We start from the raw sequence: 17,301 nt of genomic DNA, 5'->3' as shown, positions 1-17,301 counted from the left end.
CAATATGTTGCACTCTCGGGCACGTATCACAATGGCATTACAGACAATGGTCGCACCAAATGTGTGTTTGGCCCGTCTAAACACAGTGAAAATGAAACCTAAACCATTAATAGGCATTGATCAATCCAACCAATCAGAGCTACCAGCCTAGGGCCAGAAAGAGGATGGGTGTAATTATCCTACTATTATATCAGAGTATAATCTGTTAGGGGTTTTATTTGCTTCCTTTGAATGGAAATCATCGATTTCCTAATTCATCTTTTAATTTCATTTTCCCGGTCGCCAAGCAAACAAAGAATATCTTTGGCGTTCCCATGGAAACCGCAGTTGCTAAGCAACACAAAACTCTCAAACATCCATTCCAGAACTCTGACAGATGGAACGAGAGAGAGATAAAGGGAGATGTGAATGAGGGAGGAGGAGGAGGGGTGGACAGGCAGAACACAAATGAAGAAACCAGGAGGAGGGCAGATAGAGGAATAACAACATAGCCTAACAACAGATCGGAACGTTAGGGAGATCAATAGGAGCTGTGAACGCCTCCCTCAGGCATCAAAGCCATGAGACGCATGCAGAAGAATAAATGACAGCCGACCGGCTGAAAGCGATCGCAGAGATACGAGGATGGTTTTAAGATGTGTGCGCACTGGGACGGAGTGAACTGTGTCCTTTGACAGCTCTCTGGCCTGTCATCGTGAAACCATTACTGACGATAAACAGGGAGGCGGGGTCTGCATGATAAGTGATGGTTCTGAAGGGGGGTGGGCCAGGAAATGAAGAGACTGCTCATCTGGCTGTGTATCATAAACAAGTACTCTGACTCACAGCAGAGCAATCACAGCTATTGATGGTATTTTCGTTTGTTATGGATGACCCTGACAGGACAAATTAAGAAGCGTGATCGCACTAATAATACTACGTCTGAACTAACATTAAATATTCATTTCTTTCATTCAAAATGATGTGTGAAATGCATGTAAGAGTGGTTTAAAGGATTACTTCTGTCAAAAATTTTAATTGCGTCATTTACTCACCCTCATGTTGTTCCAAACCTATTTGTCTTTCTTCCGGAACACATCAAAGAAGAAGCTTAGCAGAATGTCCAAACCACTCTTTTCCATTCAACAAAAGTGAACAGGAGTTGTGAAGCTCCAAATAAAAGCACCACAAAAGTTGTCATTATAACTTTTGCAAGTCTTCTGAAGCTTTGTGTGAGAAACAGACTGAATGTAAAGTCACTATTCACAGAATGTCATTCATGCATGTGCATTTTTTCAGCCGTAAAATATGCCTGTTCTTTCACAAATTACTATTAGTATTATTATCATCATCATTTCTGTAGCTCAAGCAGCAGGGCATGTCAATGCCAAGGCCATGGGTTCAATTCCCAGGGAATGAATGAACTGATAAAGTGTTATACCTTGAATGTGATACAGGTTGCTTTAGATAAAAGTGTCTGCCAAATGCATGAATGTTAAATGTGTTATTGATATCCTTTCATGGCACATGGAAGAAAACATCTATAGTCTCATAACAACATAAGTAGGGCTGCACAATATACCGAAATATCGCAAATGCATATAATCGCGATATGCATATATGCATGCTTATATGCAACAGCTTGCAATAACTGGGATCATGAACAAAAGACTCACTGAAAATCACTCACTGCTCTTTGCTAAATAACTTTTGTAACTTCAATAAGAATCAGTATAGCCTATATTTAATTCATACAGTGATAACTAAGCAGTGTTTATTTTTACATTTGATTATTCAGTTTCTGTTGTTAAATAAACCTAATGTAGGATAACCTGAAACCCTAAACCCCGTGGTTTACACTGAAGTTAAAATAATACTTCTTATGTTTCAGTAAAACACTGCTGTTCACTTTCAGAAGTTGTAGGGATGTTTTCTTGTCACAAAAAGAATGTGAAACACGTATGTAGATAAATATATTTTAAAGATAATTTAAGTTTACTTTACACACTTTTTAAGCATTATCATATCGCATATCGAATATCACATTATTTAATGAGTTCTCACATATCGCATTTTTCTTCAATATCATGCAGCCCTAAACATAAGGATGAGTAAATGATGAAGAAGGTTCCCTTTGGGTAAACTACTCCTCTACAACTCTGGTTATCATGTTAATGTTCAAACTGTAGCACAACAGAAAAATAAAATTCATTTCTGCACAAGGTTTAAGACCTTGTTCCAAAAATTCTGCTTGTCGCAAATAGCAAAATTGATGTCAGCTGCTACAAAGTGAAGCATGTTAACAAGTAAAAGAGCAACAGAGTAGAAGAGTGCAAAGGAGAGACAGAATTGCACTGCAGTGCAGCATCTCTGTTTCACAGTACCAACATCGCCGTCCAATAAATCATGTGTCATGAAGAGGGGGATGTAGAGACATCATCAGCCCAAAAACTGCTGTCAAACAGTCACGTTTCTGCACAGATCCATGCATACAAGTGTCCATGCACCGATACACCAACGTCGTTCTGCTAACAGGGCTATTCATCTTCAACCTGAGCTGCCCCACATTATTTATTACAGCCAGTCGTGACTTCCCAGACAAAAAAAGCATCAACGCAACAAGCTTATTGATCTGCAGAGCATGCAAGATCTTTGGTGCATGCAGGTCATGGAAGATTTTATTTATCTCAACCTGCGAGCGTAGAAAGAAAACAGTGATAGCTGTGAAATGCCCCACTTGTCGGGCACAAAGGAGGAAAAATATGTTTTTCTCCCATTACGGCAGACAGATACTGGTCAAATGGCTCAAAAGGACTGTTGATCACTTCAAAACTTACAATGCTGAGGAAAAAAAAAATGTATTAAAATCAATCAAAACATTCAGAACAACGTTGACGATCTTAACCTAAGTATTAAACTTCAGCACGACATCTCAAATCTTGCTGAAGAAAAGAAAAACGTTTCAGACTTGGATAAACAACCCCTTTGCTCCATCTTTCAATGTTTACTAATGCTTTTCATATTATAACATGTATAGACAGTATCTAGACCATTCCAGATGTGCCAGTAAATCGAGTTCTGCTGCCAATAAAGTCAAACATCAAACGCTTGTTTTTTCCATGCGAACGTCTTCATGGCTGTGACTGTCAAACCAAATTAAATCAATGAAGGAGGATGGCATTTTCCCCTGTCATTCTCGGCCGACAGACACCCCTGAGCCTGAGCTTTTCATCCTCGTGTTTTTCTCTACATCTCCTCCTGCTAAACAAGATTCATTTCTATTAATTTCTCATGAAATTTTAATGGTAAAAGCTACTTATTGCTCCCTATTAGGTCTCATATGACTAGGTGGATCACAGCGAGTGTAGGGTCTTCACAGTAGGAAGTTTTGGCAGTAAATCAAGACAGACTACTAAAAAGAGACAAATCATATGAGAAACAATGCAATATTAACGTTTTCTGGATGTTAACGTTATGCACAAAACAAACCAATATGCCACAGCTATGACAACTGAACGCGACCTGTAAGAATTAACTCAGAGAAGCCATCATGCAACATTATTCGGTTCATCAAATAAACACGAAATGCCACAGCAACGAGGGTTAAAAGACAAAGACAGAAGGGAAGCATCTGATTATGCAACCAGCAGCTGAGTCATTATCTCCTTCCACTGGTCAGATGCAAAACCGAGACATTTGTCATTCAAATTCAGTACGGTGAACTAGCGGCAACGCAGCGGACTTTGGTTTCCTGCTTCACGTCTCTCCTCAGAACGGACCTGGAATATTTGCAAATGTCGGATATTTGCATTATTGAAAATACTTCTTTCATTTAATTAATGCTTTTTTGTTGTTTTTACTAAGCCTTATAGACGTCACTCGCATAGCAGTTTGATTTCCCTGTTAAGATCACAAACAGGTTTCCCACTCAGGAAGGCCACTTGTTTACATATACACAAGAGTGACTCATCATATGCTATGCACTTTTGTAACAACACTGACAGTCACACAAACATATAGCTTATGAAAACATTAATAAGAATACATAAACACTGCCAGGCAAATGTCTGGATGCATCTATGCATTATTTATTATTCGTTTTTTCAACATATTACAATAACTTCTTAACCACAAGAGGTGCATCATGGGATGCTATTCACACAGTACTGAAAGAGATGTATGATTTTAATGGGCTACTTCAAAAAAGTTCAAAGTTTTATATCAACATATATAGCAGAGAATAGGCTGGGAATGCAACTGTTCCTTACATGTGGCTTGAGTGATGATGTTAAAAAGTTATTAAGCAGAATAAGCTGCAGAACTCAACTCATATCGGGACTCGCACTGTCTGACACACACCCGAAGCGTGTGCATAGAAAGCTGCCTCTTGGACAGCGCATGATCCCGAATTCAGTTCTCTTTCGCGGCTTATTGCACTCAAACAATCAAATACACACACAGTTATGTCAAAATGCCTGTCTTGAGTGAGTATTCACGTAAACACAGTCGGTTAATATAATATAATATAATAAAGATAAACTAAAAAAAAAAAAAATAACTAATCGTCCATCCTTAGTTTCAGGTGTTTTTGTTTATCTGGATGTTCTTGATGTTAAGTTTTCAGGTTGATATAACTATATATTACCAAGTTGAGCAAAGAGTTTCTGGAATTTAAAGGTTTTTTTTTTTTTTTATGTTAAAATTACATTGTCAGATTTGTGACAATACTTAGTACGTAATGCTAAAACACTGCTGTTCACTTTCAGACGTTGTAGTGATGCTTTTGTTCCCAGAAAGAATGTGAAACATATATTTGTTATATCATGTTCAGTTTTTAAATAAGATTATAATACATTATCGCATCACATATTGTACACTGCATATCGAATACCGCATTATTTAACACGTTTTCACTTTTTTTTTTTACAAATTTCTTTATGGCCCTAATTTTCCTTTAAGTACTCCCTGAGATTTTAAGGTTACATTTAATAATTTACATATTCACAGATCTCTGATGGCGGTTATGTGACATGCAGTTAAACAAATAAAATATTACATTTTTATATATATTCAAATATATTTAATCTTTTTAAGATCAAATTTTATAAGAAGCGATTGATGGGGTTTTTTTTTTTTAAATCATTTTAATAAATAATAAGAAACTTTTTATCAACTCAAAAACCTCATTTTGGGAAACCCTGTTCTAAAACATCTAACCTGGCTTTTCTCATTTCGATGGTTGAAATAGTAGGTGATAAGAATCTCAACTAACATAGCACATAACATAAGACACTATCAGCATGTTATTGTATAACCCATGGAGGCAATGTGAGCGAAAGACGTCAGGAGAGAGAGAGAGAAACCACTGAAGCAGATCCTCACTTGGGACTTCAGACACAAAAGTAAGTAAAAATTAAAGTTAATCAAAATCTGGGGCTGGCTGCCGTGTTCCCATGATGCCTTCACAGCTCACACTTCACACATTACAGCAAACGCCTTTTCTCCAAAAGCACCAAGCGGAAAAAAGCATGCTTTCACTAGGGTATACCTGAGGTTATTTGGATATATGCATTCATCAAACTACAACAAAAGCGCATTTGTACGACACGCTGTCTGACAAAGAGTTTAACTGTTCAGGTGACTGTTAAGAGAAAAGCAGATATAATGGCCAGTGATAAAGAACAAAGAGCCTTCTTTGACTCAGATAAGAAAAAAGGAATTACAAGATCCTTATTTAACTTCATGGTGATTAAAATGTTCTCCTCGAGGGTATGTGGTGTTTTCTAGATGCTTATTCAAAGAATTACTCTGTTTGGTCCCTAAAAATGTCCCTTATACAAAGCTGAAATGACCTTCTGGCAATGCAAAACTGGGTCAAAGCAACAAGAAGCATTGAGAAAACTCACCAATCTTCTGGTTGAAGATTTTGTCAAATGCCAGTTCATCCCTTTCCTCCAGGTACTTCTGCATGACACTCCGAATACTGCGAGAAAATGGGTAAAAATAAAGAGATGACTTTAGTGCAACACTTCATATGCAAAACAAACATCATCCAAACCCCACACCAGCTAAAACCCATCTCGCCCTGAGAGAGGCGCAACTGGATTTGAGTCACTGAGGGGAATATTTTCCTGAAGTCAGCCTCCCACACTGTCCTTCCACCTCGATCCCGGCCTTAGTTTAGATTTCTCCACAACCACCTGCTCAATTCTCTGCCCATCGCTTCCCAAAGGAGGGCACTGCCACGCTGCCCTGGGAGAGGGTGTTAATGAGCAGCAAGTTTGGGAGACTGAATCAATTAGCACCCCCTCCAAGGGCTCATTATCACCCAACCACAGCCCCACAGAGTCAGAGTGCAGGTCAGGAGAGATAGAGGTGTCCCCAAACATGCTCCTGCAGTCCTGGACCAGAAACAGACACTCCTGTAGTGACCTGACACATTACGGCCAATGGACAGAGCTGATATCAGGATTGCTATTATAAATAGGGCTGTGCAATGATATATTAATATTCATTATATTCGTATAGTAATTTATCTGGCAATATTGTGAATACCATGAAGAAATAAAACAATTTATGTTTGGCCGTTAAGTTTCCTAAAGCAAAAATGGCATTGGAAAGTTTGAGCTTTTTCTCTGAATCAATTCATGACTCAATTCAACAATTTGTTTTTATCATTCAAAAATGTTCATTAAAATGGTGATATTTTTTTAAAGAAATATATACTTTTATTCAGCAATAACACATTCAATTGATCAAAAGTGACAATAAATACATTTATAACATTACAAAAGATTTCCATTTCAAATAAATGCTGTTCTTTTGTACTTTCTATTCATCAATCCTAAAAGAAAAAAAATTACTGTTTCTACAAATATAAAGCAGCACAGTTTTCAACACTGAAAATAATAATAAATGTTTCTTGAGCAGCAAATCAGCATATTAGAATGATTTATGAAGGATCATGTGACACTGAAGACTGGAGTAATGATGCTGAAAATTCAGCTTTGATATCACCAGAATTTTATTTTATTTTAAAATTTATTAAAATAAAAAACAGTTATTTTACATTGTAATAATATTCACAAAATTATAGTTTTTCTTTTATTTGTGATCAAATAAATGTAGCCTCGGTGAGCATAAGAGGCTTCTTTAATAAAACATAAAAAATCTTATCAACCTCAAACCTTTGAACAGTACTGCTGTTTATTAGCATGCATTTGTTATATTGGTGCATATAACAAAATAATTCTATTTCTTGCATTTAACATGCTGAAAACCCAGCCTTCAAGTAATATCTAAGCAGATACATAAAAAGAGCTTTATCGGCTCAATATAGGCTAGGCTTAAAAGCAACATTTTAGCGCATGCCCTAGTAAATGACCTGACACATTACTGTAAAAACCAAAAGCTGATATCTGGAGCACTCATAAACCATTCACTTGAGTGTTTGAAACCTCAAGACTGCAATGAGCCCTTTTAAGACATAAACAAACTTCTCATTTATTAATGGCTACATGTTTTACTCGTGCAGCACATGCATATTTTATCACCTGGCCTAGCCTACATTATTATGACACATTAACTGGCCTTTAGCGTCGCAAAAGTGGTAACTAGTTCAAAACCACCGACTAATGGATGCGATTTAAAACGTAGGATTGCACCCGTGCGTTCAACCACAACATCCTCGACCCCTTGATGTCCGTCTCTCACTGGATTCAGACACATTCATCTCTTTCTCTGTCTGTCTGCAATCGCATCAGTTCCGTCCCACGGTCCAACGTCTACGTGACTGAAACAATCTCCAGTCTCTTCCACTCGTCTCGCTGTCAAACAATCCCGCCCAGCTCCTCAAACACTTCCAGTCATGCTGTCAAAATCTCACCTCTCTGCCAGCGGGCTCGCGACTGGCCCGAGGAGAATGTAGCAGAGCCGCGCTATCTCTCTCCGCCGCTACTTTCACTGCTGGCAAAGGACAAAGTACCTTCTATTTATTAACAAACGCCTTTATTGTACCATCAGCTTATGTTTTTATGCACACTGGATCCTTACCGCTGCCAATATGGGATATTGATATGGCTCTCTTACACCACAGTTGTTTAAAACAGTTGCTTACTGAATAACAACAAGCACTCGAATGTCACCAGGAGATTTTGATGTTGAACGGCTTGTGTAAGTCAGAAGGTGCATCTGGGAGTGGCACGAAGCTTAAAGAGCCCGTAATAATGCTAATGATGGGGACACTGATGTCAACGGCTAATGCTTTCCCTCGATCTGTGGTAATGCCGCCCTGCTGTGGACTACTGTAATCCCTCAGAGCAAACAGAGCCACTAAAGCAGACTAATTACAATGAGGAGCGGATGTATGGCTTACCATTTGTTGAACGGAAAAGCCAAGCGTTATCGTTTCAGATTCGTACCATGCATTACATCTTCATCCGGGATGCTAAATAGCCCACCGGCACAAGCATCTTCTCGGGCCGTGGAGAGACACTATATTAGCCTTGGTGTAGGAAGGAAGATGATTAAGCGTAAATGAATCTCGCTGCGAGTTGACCGTGGCTCTGTTCGGATGCTGGCCTACTCATAGAAGTTGAATGCTTTTGCAGGGCTATATGTTGTGTTTACATGGGTGACGATCACTAAGGATCAGCTCTATAAATAAGTGGGAGGTAATCCGAAAGATTCCGTAATAAAATTAAGCACTTAAAATGCATTAAAGACATTTTGGGATCAAGGTTTTAGACTCAAAAATCGGGGCACGATTTTAAACTGCATGCTACACAACAAAAGTCATGAACACGGAGGTTAATGCATGCAACTCTACATTTAACTAACAGTTAAAGCAACAACATTTTTATATCTTTACTAGTGTTTGGAGGCTGGTACATTTAAAAGTTAAGTGAGTCAATCTGGGCACTTGACCAAACTGAACAGAGTAAAGAGTCTTTGCATTGACTTGTGCCTGGACTTTAAAGTAAACTCAAACCTCTTTTTAGTTGTGATAGTGTATCAGTCAACATCACAGTCACACTGGTGTTTATTAGGAAGCCAAACAACTTGAATATAATACCAATAATAATAATACATTATTATTATTATCATAATCATCAGGGCCTGAATTTCGGCAGGGGATTACGGGCCAGGTATTGGGCATAATTTTACTAATTCCTGCAGGTTTAGCGCTCATAATTCAGGAAATTTCTGCAAACATTTCTGCACTATAACACCTTGGTTAAATGTGTAATTTAAACCACACAGATCATCAGATCAACTCGTAGCGAGCTGCACACCGCAATACAAGACTTCCACTTAAGTTTATCAATTGCACGTATTTTTAAGTCTTGCAAATGTAAACATTCAAGCGATTTCAAACCATTCAGTACTCCTGCTCTCCGAGCGAGCCGAGAAGATAACAGCCTATCTAACAGCAAAATTATCGAGACATATCCTTTCTTTAAGTTTTGTTGAGGGAGATGGGTTTAAGAACAGAAAACACAAAGCACGGTTAGAAACTTTCTTATATAGCCTAATAAGAAACTTATCTTTGTGTCCCTCCCTCAAGCATGTGGATATTCTTGTTATTTTTAACATGTGAAACAATATAAACATGATAACCATATGCTGACTCAAGTGTATATGTACGTTCTATACAATAATCGAATATTGGTGTTTTTTTTTTTTTTATGAGCCCAAATATTCCAATTCAATATTTTTGAAAAATGACCATCCCTAATGAAAACAATACCTATTTTATTATATTTATTAATACATTTTTGAGGTGGGGCCACACATTTGAACCCAGCAGAAAAAAATCCTTAAAGTTGAGCCCTGAGCTATACTGAGAGATCGCTAATCACTTTTAAGAGTTATATAAACTTTAAAAACATTCCAACTACTGCAATTCCACAGATGTAGAGTCTATATTGAGACACGTTCATACAAACTGCACAATAAAACCTTTGTGTTGAACTACAGGCTTTACATTGAAAACTGACAGTCATATCACCATAGTAATCCCATGAGATGAGCAAAATATGAAATCTGAAATCCATTTCCTTTTGATTTGGCCTCGGTTTGTTACCAAAAGCAGGTTTAAACAACATTTACAGTGTTCACTGTTCAGTCTCCCGACAGGGTTGTAAACAGCCAAATAACTACATAAAAAGTGACGGCATAGCCAATTTATCACCTTTACGGTTTTCGGACAGTGGCAATAAAAAAATCCATTACATACAATGGACTTCTCGCATGATATCCGAGAGAACAGGTACAATCAACTCAACAAATATACTAGGTCTATAATAGTTAATTTTAGTATTTCTAAAGACACCAAAGTAACCTGATTAATGTATTCACTTTCTAAGGCCCTGTTTACACCTGGTATTAAGATGAGGTTTGGTCGATGGGATTACACATGGTATTTTAATCCGTCTCTTTTGTCCACTTTCAACCACTTCTGTCCCGAATTCTTCGAGGGCAGGGTCTATGGGCGGCCAAATGCATTTTTTTTCCAGATCTTTCAATCTAATGGACAAAATAAGCTCGAGCAATTTACATGTGAGCACACCTGGAAACGATGGAAAAACATACGAAGCGTACAAGCTTTCGTTTCTGCTCTGACAGCCGCTTGACCAAGTTCTACAGATGGTGGCGCCAGCACCTGATTTTGTGGTGCTGGGGGGATTTTTAATCATAGTTAATCAAGTTAATTTAATTATAAAATCACACATTTTTTGCATTAATAAGAGCAGTTACTAATAATATTACTTGTTTGATTATTGGAAATCTGCCAGTAAAGCACTGAGCTTGAATTGCGATGCAGACAAAATTAACTTTTATTAAGAACAGTAATGTGCAAAAACCAAATTTTACAGCGAAATTGAGGCTACATATTCTACTCTTATTAAATGTGCCATAGGGCTGGGAGATATGGCCAAAAAATCATATCTCTGTATTTTTTGGTTAAATGGCGATATACAATATATATGTCGGTACTTTCTACGTTTTTCTATTTGGATAAAGAAAATCTATAAAATTATTTCACATCCTGCCCAATGATATCCTACAAACAATGTTGATCTTGAGGGCTATGGAAACAAATATAGTGAATGTAATAGGCTATGCAATGTATTATGTGCAAAAAGGTGGTTAAAATCACATAACATTCTAACATTGTTAACATTACAATCTAAAAACAAAAATAATGGTTTTGTTTTTACAATGACTAAAAGCTAAACTAAAAATGAAAATAAAAACAAAAGCACAAACTAATTATATTAGCCTGCATTTGATTACCCCATTATAATGACACACTTTCATAAAAATATACTTGTAGGTTTAAAATTCTACATATGACACATTTTTTGTCTCTAACACCAAATATTTTAGCAATATGTATATTTTAGTCAGAATTATTGCGCTACTATTCTATTGTGCTCCGTCTGTTTGGCGCTCATTCAAGGAAGCTTGAATTTTAGCGGAGATTACCTTGCAGAAGGCTCGTCCTCTCCTGACAGTGAAATGAACATATTTGTTTGACTTTCTAACATTTACAGATGGAGAATATACCTGTGAAATGTAAGTTAAGCACTGACGAAAGCAGCAAATCTCAAACGCATTATACAGCGCCAGAATCTATCTGTCAGTCAGCAACAGTATCTGTCAGAGCATCTGACAGGACAACCTGCTTTAAACTTGTTGACTATATCTTACCAGTTATTCTGAAGCCCTTAATATAAGCTTGTGTCATGTTTAGGACAAACAGTACTATGTACTTTCACTGCAGCAGCTCACACTGCGTCCTCCGCTATTTTTCAGATGTGCTCGCATCAAACTACTGTATCGATAAACGGTATTGCCTTTTTCCATATCGTTTCAAAAAAAATATATCGATATATCGTCCAAACTCGATATACCCAACTAAATAAATAAATTTATTTACAAATAAATAAATTACCAATGTAAACAGTAGGATGCTTATTGGCTATTTTCACTCCCTAATATATTTTTTTTCACTCAGTTTGCTTTTCAATTAATATTAAGACATTATGAATGATAATAATTAAAGTTAATTACATCTACACCCTAAACTAAGCTTAGTGCTTTATTGCCATCCTCAGTGCTACCAGATATTTTTTTGTAGAACTCAGTGTCTGCGGTGCCGCTGCCCTCAGATGTTAGTCTGGAGTCCTGTGAACTTAAAATAAATATGCACGTTGTAATATCTGTATGTTAAGTCTATTTATTATTAAATAATTTGTCAGTATTAGTTATTTTGGGGGGAATTTGAATAATTGCATTGCAAGCTGATTTAAGGTGTGCCCCTAAATCTTCTGCTTGCGCTCCTAAAATTTTCAGTCAGGGGCTACAGGATCCCTGATAGTGGTAATTTCATGTTTGTTTGTTTTTTAAAAAGTGTTTGTTTGCCACGAAGTGTAACAAAAAATGGCAGCTCTAACCAGTTGGTCAACATGGTGTTGGCACCAGTGCGACCTCTAACAAAATGTAGTCGCATCGCAAGGAAAAAGGGTCACAGCCTGGAGCCCTGATTGTCCTGGGCACATTTTTCATCTTCAAACCAAACTTGGCGCTTCCCATAATGTTTAATCTTTAGGTCAGTAGGCCGAGAGTTTGCGGTCTTTTGAGGCTGTCAGTACACATTCGACCATATGAGCGTTTACACTACGAAAGCAATCCAGCCGAATGCGTTTTCGACTACCTCTGGAAGTGGTCGAAAGTGGACAAGCTCAAAACGTTTTACATCCCGTTTACACCCGTATTTAGTGACGTCCGCTTGTGATACGATTGACCAACAAAATGCCAGCTGTAAACAGGGCCTGAGGGGCAAGTGTTGTTGAATGCCTAGCTAATAAGTGGTTTATGTACATCAATTAATTCCATAATCTGTGGATTACTTGTTTGATTAATCAAATAGAAAATATTAGCAGGCTGAATGTTAACTGGTACGAGATATGAGAAACATTCATCATCTGAACATTTATACACTTTTATACTCCCTTACAATAGATAATGTCATCTTTTACGTTTCCAAGGTATAACAGTTTAAAACAGTCACACAAAAAAAACAACAAAGGGCATTTGTATGCCTTGAGTATGCAAGTCCAAATGTGAGGCCAATGTCAGAATTTCGACCTGTTTACAGTGAATATCACCCTCAACCTGGTACAAATCTACAGGTGATAAGAGCCATTGATTCACACGGGGGAATTTTCCCAACAGGCCTCAGTAACTGCTGAACAACCTCAAAAACACTAAACACAGCACAAAATGTGTGACATAGGCTTTTTAACACAAGAAAACCCCAATAATTAGGAATGAGCCAGCGTTAACTTACCTGCCAACGCTTAGAAAAAAGTACTGTGGTGTCACCATGGTAAAGTGCTGGTCTCAGAACAGGCCTAATTATACTATTCATACCGTCGTTTTTGCTTGCCATTCTAAAGTAATTAAATAATATGGTATTAATAAAGTATATCTCCAAATTAACGAGTAGCTTGTCCGACAATACCATAGTACTTTTTTTGTAAGCGAAAGCAATAAGTAACAGCAAACCCTGTGTGTACAAGAGAGGCCATTACTAAATGGTAACAGAATTTCCAACGCTTATTTAACGTCAAACTACACGAATATTCAGTCAAAATACAGGGGAAATGAATAACTCAATATGTTGGCACGTCAACCCATCTCTTCACGATCACATATTATAATATATTATGCATGAATTAAGTGTCAGACAGACTCGTTTCGCTTACCTGGGTTCGGGAAGGATGATTTTCTTGCTCGCCCGGGCAGCTGGAGTAGATTTGCTCTTCTCCATCGCCATCAGGTAGCTGACATCGGCGAGAACCGCTTCGAGGTCCGCCATCTTCGAGCCCTCTGGGTCGAACCGACTCGTTAACGGTACCAGAACCAGCAGTGAGGGAACGATGATGTTGCGCGCTCGCGCGCGGGCGGAATCAACAGCACGAGACGAGCGCGGGAGCTGTGGTGGTGGTGATGAGGATGATGATGCGTGAGAGAGGCGCGAACATCTATTCCAGCCCCAGTTTTTTTATTATCTTGTTTCCAAACCACTAAAATGCTCTCAGAAATAAACCATCGTGGCTGAAAATACACGAAAAAAAAAAAAGAAAAGAAAAAGAAATCTATAGGGTGCTTATCTATGAAGCAACGTCACCCTCAGGTCCACAGGAATTGCAGAAATGGCTTCTTGTTTCAAAGAGGAAGAAAATATGTGCATGGCATCATCTCCAGTATTAATTCTTAGATGGTGATAACGATAATATCGATTAAGCGATTCTAGCCTGCAGATGCCCCCATCCAGCACTCATCCTTTGGGTGAGTTTAACGCGAACGACCCACCTGCCGGTATAACGACCGTTAAAAAAATTACATGCAAGTTAATTTGAACAACCGTTCGTTCAGATTGGTGGAAATAACGGCGGTAGCGGGTTAACTACTAATACATACAAGCTGGCCCATCAGTGTCATATGAAATCAATCCCCAAGATGATCCTCTAATCAAAACGGCCATGCAATCCGGTTAAAACCAACAAAATATAGAAAATAAGTCGTAAACGAGCGGACAAGACGATATCCTTAGGGTGTTAAAATAAGCAAGCCAGCTCGCTGCAAAAACACTATAAGGAATGAAAATGGACGCCAATATTTCCCTGTTTGATCACATTTACCAGCTGACAGCAAACAAACGGACCGCATATAATAAGGGTAATATGTATCCTCCTCTTCTTAAAAGGCGTAAAGATGGTGGAAATCTGAAGCCCAATGGTTGGAGAAACATAAATAATGGCTATCGGTGCGACACGGGCTGGATTGTTTCCTGAATATCCACAAATGCTAGACTAAAAGCATTCAAGATCTAAACGGCATATGCATATATGTAAATATCCTGGTGATATCACATACAAATCCCCATTTTTGTAGTACGATGGTTGAGATCTGCCTGTCACTCCTCTTGCTGATCCTGAAGCTGATTGTCTTGATCTCACAAGCCAATTAAAGAGACAAAATTAAACTAGTTGTGTTTTGATGTGGCAAGTCCATTGCCTTGTGCGGTTCAATGCAGACAGTTTTTCCTCCTTAACTGGAATAGCTTGCTCGTCAATTTATTTATATAATGAGAGCAAGAACGGCTGAGATGTTGCTCTACTCTGTAACCTACAGATTAGAGGGGGGCGCTAGAAAAGGAAATAAGCAAATGTGAACGAAAGCAATCCGAGTTTCCTTTTTCTAAAAAAAAAAAAAAAAGTCGCGATGGTGTCACAAAACGTGGTCCGAAGAAACAGCAAGGCAGGGATATATATGGAAAACACAGCTACTGTGCTTTTTTCAACACAAAAATAAAGAGCTCACCCTGAAATCTCTGCGCGAGATCTTGTGCGTCTCAAACTCAAGCTTATATGGACGAAACTAGGAGTTTCGCGAGAAAAAACAACAACAACACGACGTGACTTTTAACCCCAATACGCTTCGTTCTAGGGTTTTAAATGTACTTTCCTCCAAACGAGATCTGATTTTGAATTTTCGATGTTACTGCCGAAAGAAACCACTCTTTTCTTTTCCATCCGTGTTTGGGTCGCAGATCCAAGTCTTCATCTCTTCCGACATCGCTCAACAAAACCACAACATTCGTCCACATAAAACACTCCAGTCCGATTCCACTCAGACCCTCCGGGATAGAGTTCTGCTTGAGGTTAATCCAGGTGGGAATATACGACTATTTTCTAGTTTTAGTGCTTGTGTGTGAGCTGAGCCCCACGGCGCGTCGTGAAGTGAAATTCAGGCTCTTCTGAGAGCTGCACTTCCTCCCAGCGGCTGGTTCGACGCAAAACCCGGCGCTGGTGTTGCAAAACAAGGAACTGGAACTGGAACGAGGCGGAGAGCTGAATTCCAGTGAAGAACGAAATTGCCCAACTGACCCTTTTTCACAGACCGCGATGACACCGTAAATCCAGCAAGTTATATATATATATATATATATATATATATATATATATATATATATATATATATATATATATTATTATTTTTTTTTAAATGTATGTACATTTATAACACTATACTTTTTATCTAATTACAAAAAAACAATAATGTTAAAGCTTCTGTGAGAGTGTTTCTAATACAGCAGATATGGGAGTGATGGTAAAGTTGACATCTTTCTCTCTTCTGACTGCCGTCAATCAATCTCTCTCTAATTTTTGCTCTTTTGTAAGAAAATACTATTGTAGAGTTTTTCTAAGCAAATGCCAAAAGGAACACAATATATATATATATATATATATATATATATATATATATATATATATATATATATATATATATATATATATATATATATATATATATATATATATATATTTAATGTACTACTCTCTCATTCACCGCTATGGAAGTTTACCCAACTATGATGACTTCCGCTTCTGAGAAACACGGAAATGTGAAAAGTGCAAAATTATTGTAATTTTATGCAAATTTAATATAAAATTAGCTTTATATATATATATATATATATATATATATATATATATATATATATATATATATATATATATATATATATATATATATTTTTTTTTTTTAACAAACTTAAAATATAAAAAAGTTGCACGATTTACGATGTTGATGACAGTTAAAATGCATCATCACAGTCTGTGAAAATGGTCAATAGTAGACTGTGGGTTGTATAGATAGTCTTGAATCTCTATTCAGTTTGATTTTATTTACATTTTTAATGGTTTTTGACTGAAATATACGTCAGAATTGTTGCTTTAATACATTTTGTTTTATTTTTATTTTTTTCACATTTCTCTCGACTCTTAACTTACGCAGAGTATACTCTCTCTTTAAATAAAAGCGAAAGCACGCAAAAAAATAACATAAAAAACGAAGCACGCATAACTTCAAAGCCTACTACGGCGAAGGCTTGAGTTATGCATATTAAATAGATTCTGCTGACGTTGCTTAGTAACCTTCCTGAAGCGCCCATTCACGGTACCTCATTAATATTCATAAGTCAAGCCTTCTCCATAAAAGGACTTTTTAATTCGCTGTTTGAATAGCGCCCACGCAACTTTCAGCAAATCAGATGGGCCTACTAACGTACGTCACATTACGTAATTAATATTCATAACCCATGGCTACATCATAGTAGGAGAGTCTTCGCTAGCTGCGCCATGTTATCTAAATAAAATTGTTGTATAAGCGCATCCCACCTCTTTTATCAACACTGCATCTAGAATTTTTTTGTTTGTTTTATTGTTTGGGTTTCTTATTTCAATT

The 17,301-nt window shown here is 37.5% G+C and overlaps 1 protein-coding gene across 1 annotated transcript in view; it reads right to left on the bottom strand.

Annotated features, from left to right (window-relative positions):
• Positions 1–15,813, bottom strand: part of grk3 (G protein-coupled receptor kinase 3) — a 60,634-nt gene extending 44,821 nt beyond the window's left edge. The window contains exons 1-2 of the mRNA XM_081354668.1: positions 13,755–15,813; positions 5,886–5,962 (exon numbers count right to left, since the gene is read on the bottom strand). Of these exons, the coding sequence (XP_081210794.1) occupies positions 5,886–5,962; positions 13,755–13,867 (190 nt within the window). The 5' untranslated portion in view covers positions 13,868–15,813. The remainder of the gene's footprint in view (positions 1–5,885; positions 5,963–13,754) is intronic.
• Between the last annotated feature and the right edge of the window lie 1,488 nt (positions 15,814–17,301).

The sequence above is a fragment of the Scardinius erythrophthalmus genome (assembly GCF_964197995.2).
Source record: "Scardinius erythrophthalmus genome assembly, chromosome: 23".
Classification (NCBI taxonomy): Eukaryota; Metazoa; Chordata; class Actinopteri; order Cypriniformes; family Leuciscidae; genus Scardinius; species Scardinius erythrophthalmus.
The sequence above is the reverse complement of the archived record's forward strand: the minus strand, read 5'-3'. Positions and strand labels throughout refer to the sequence as shown.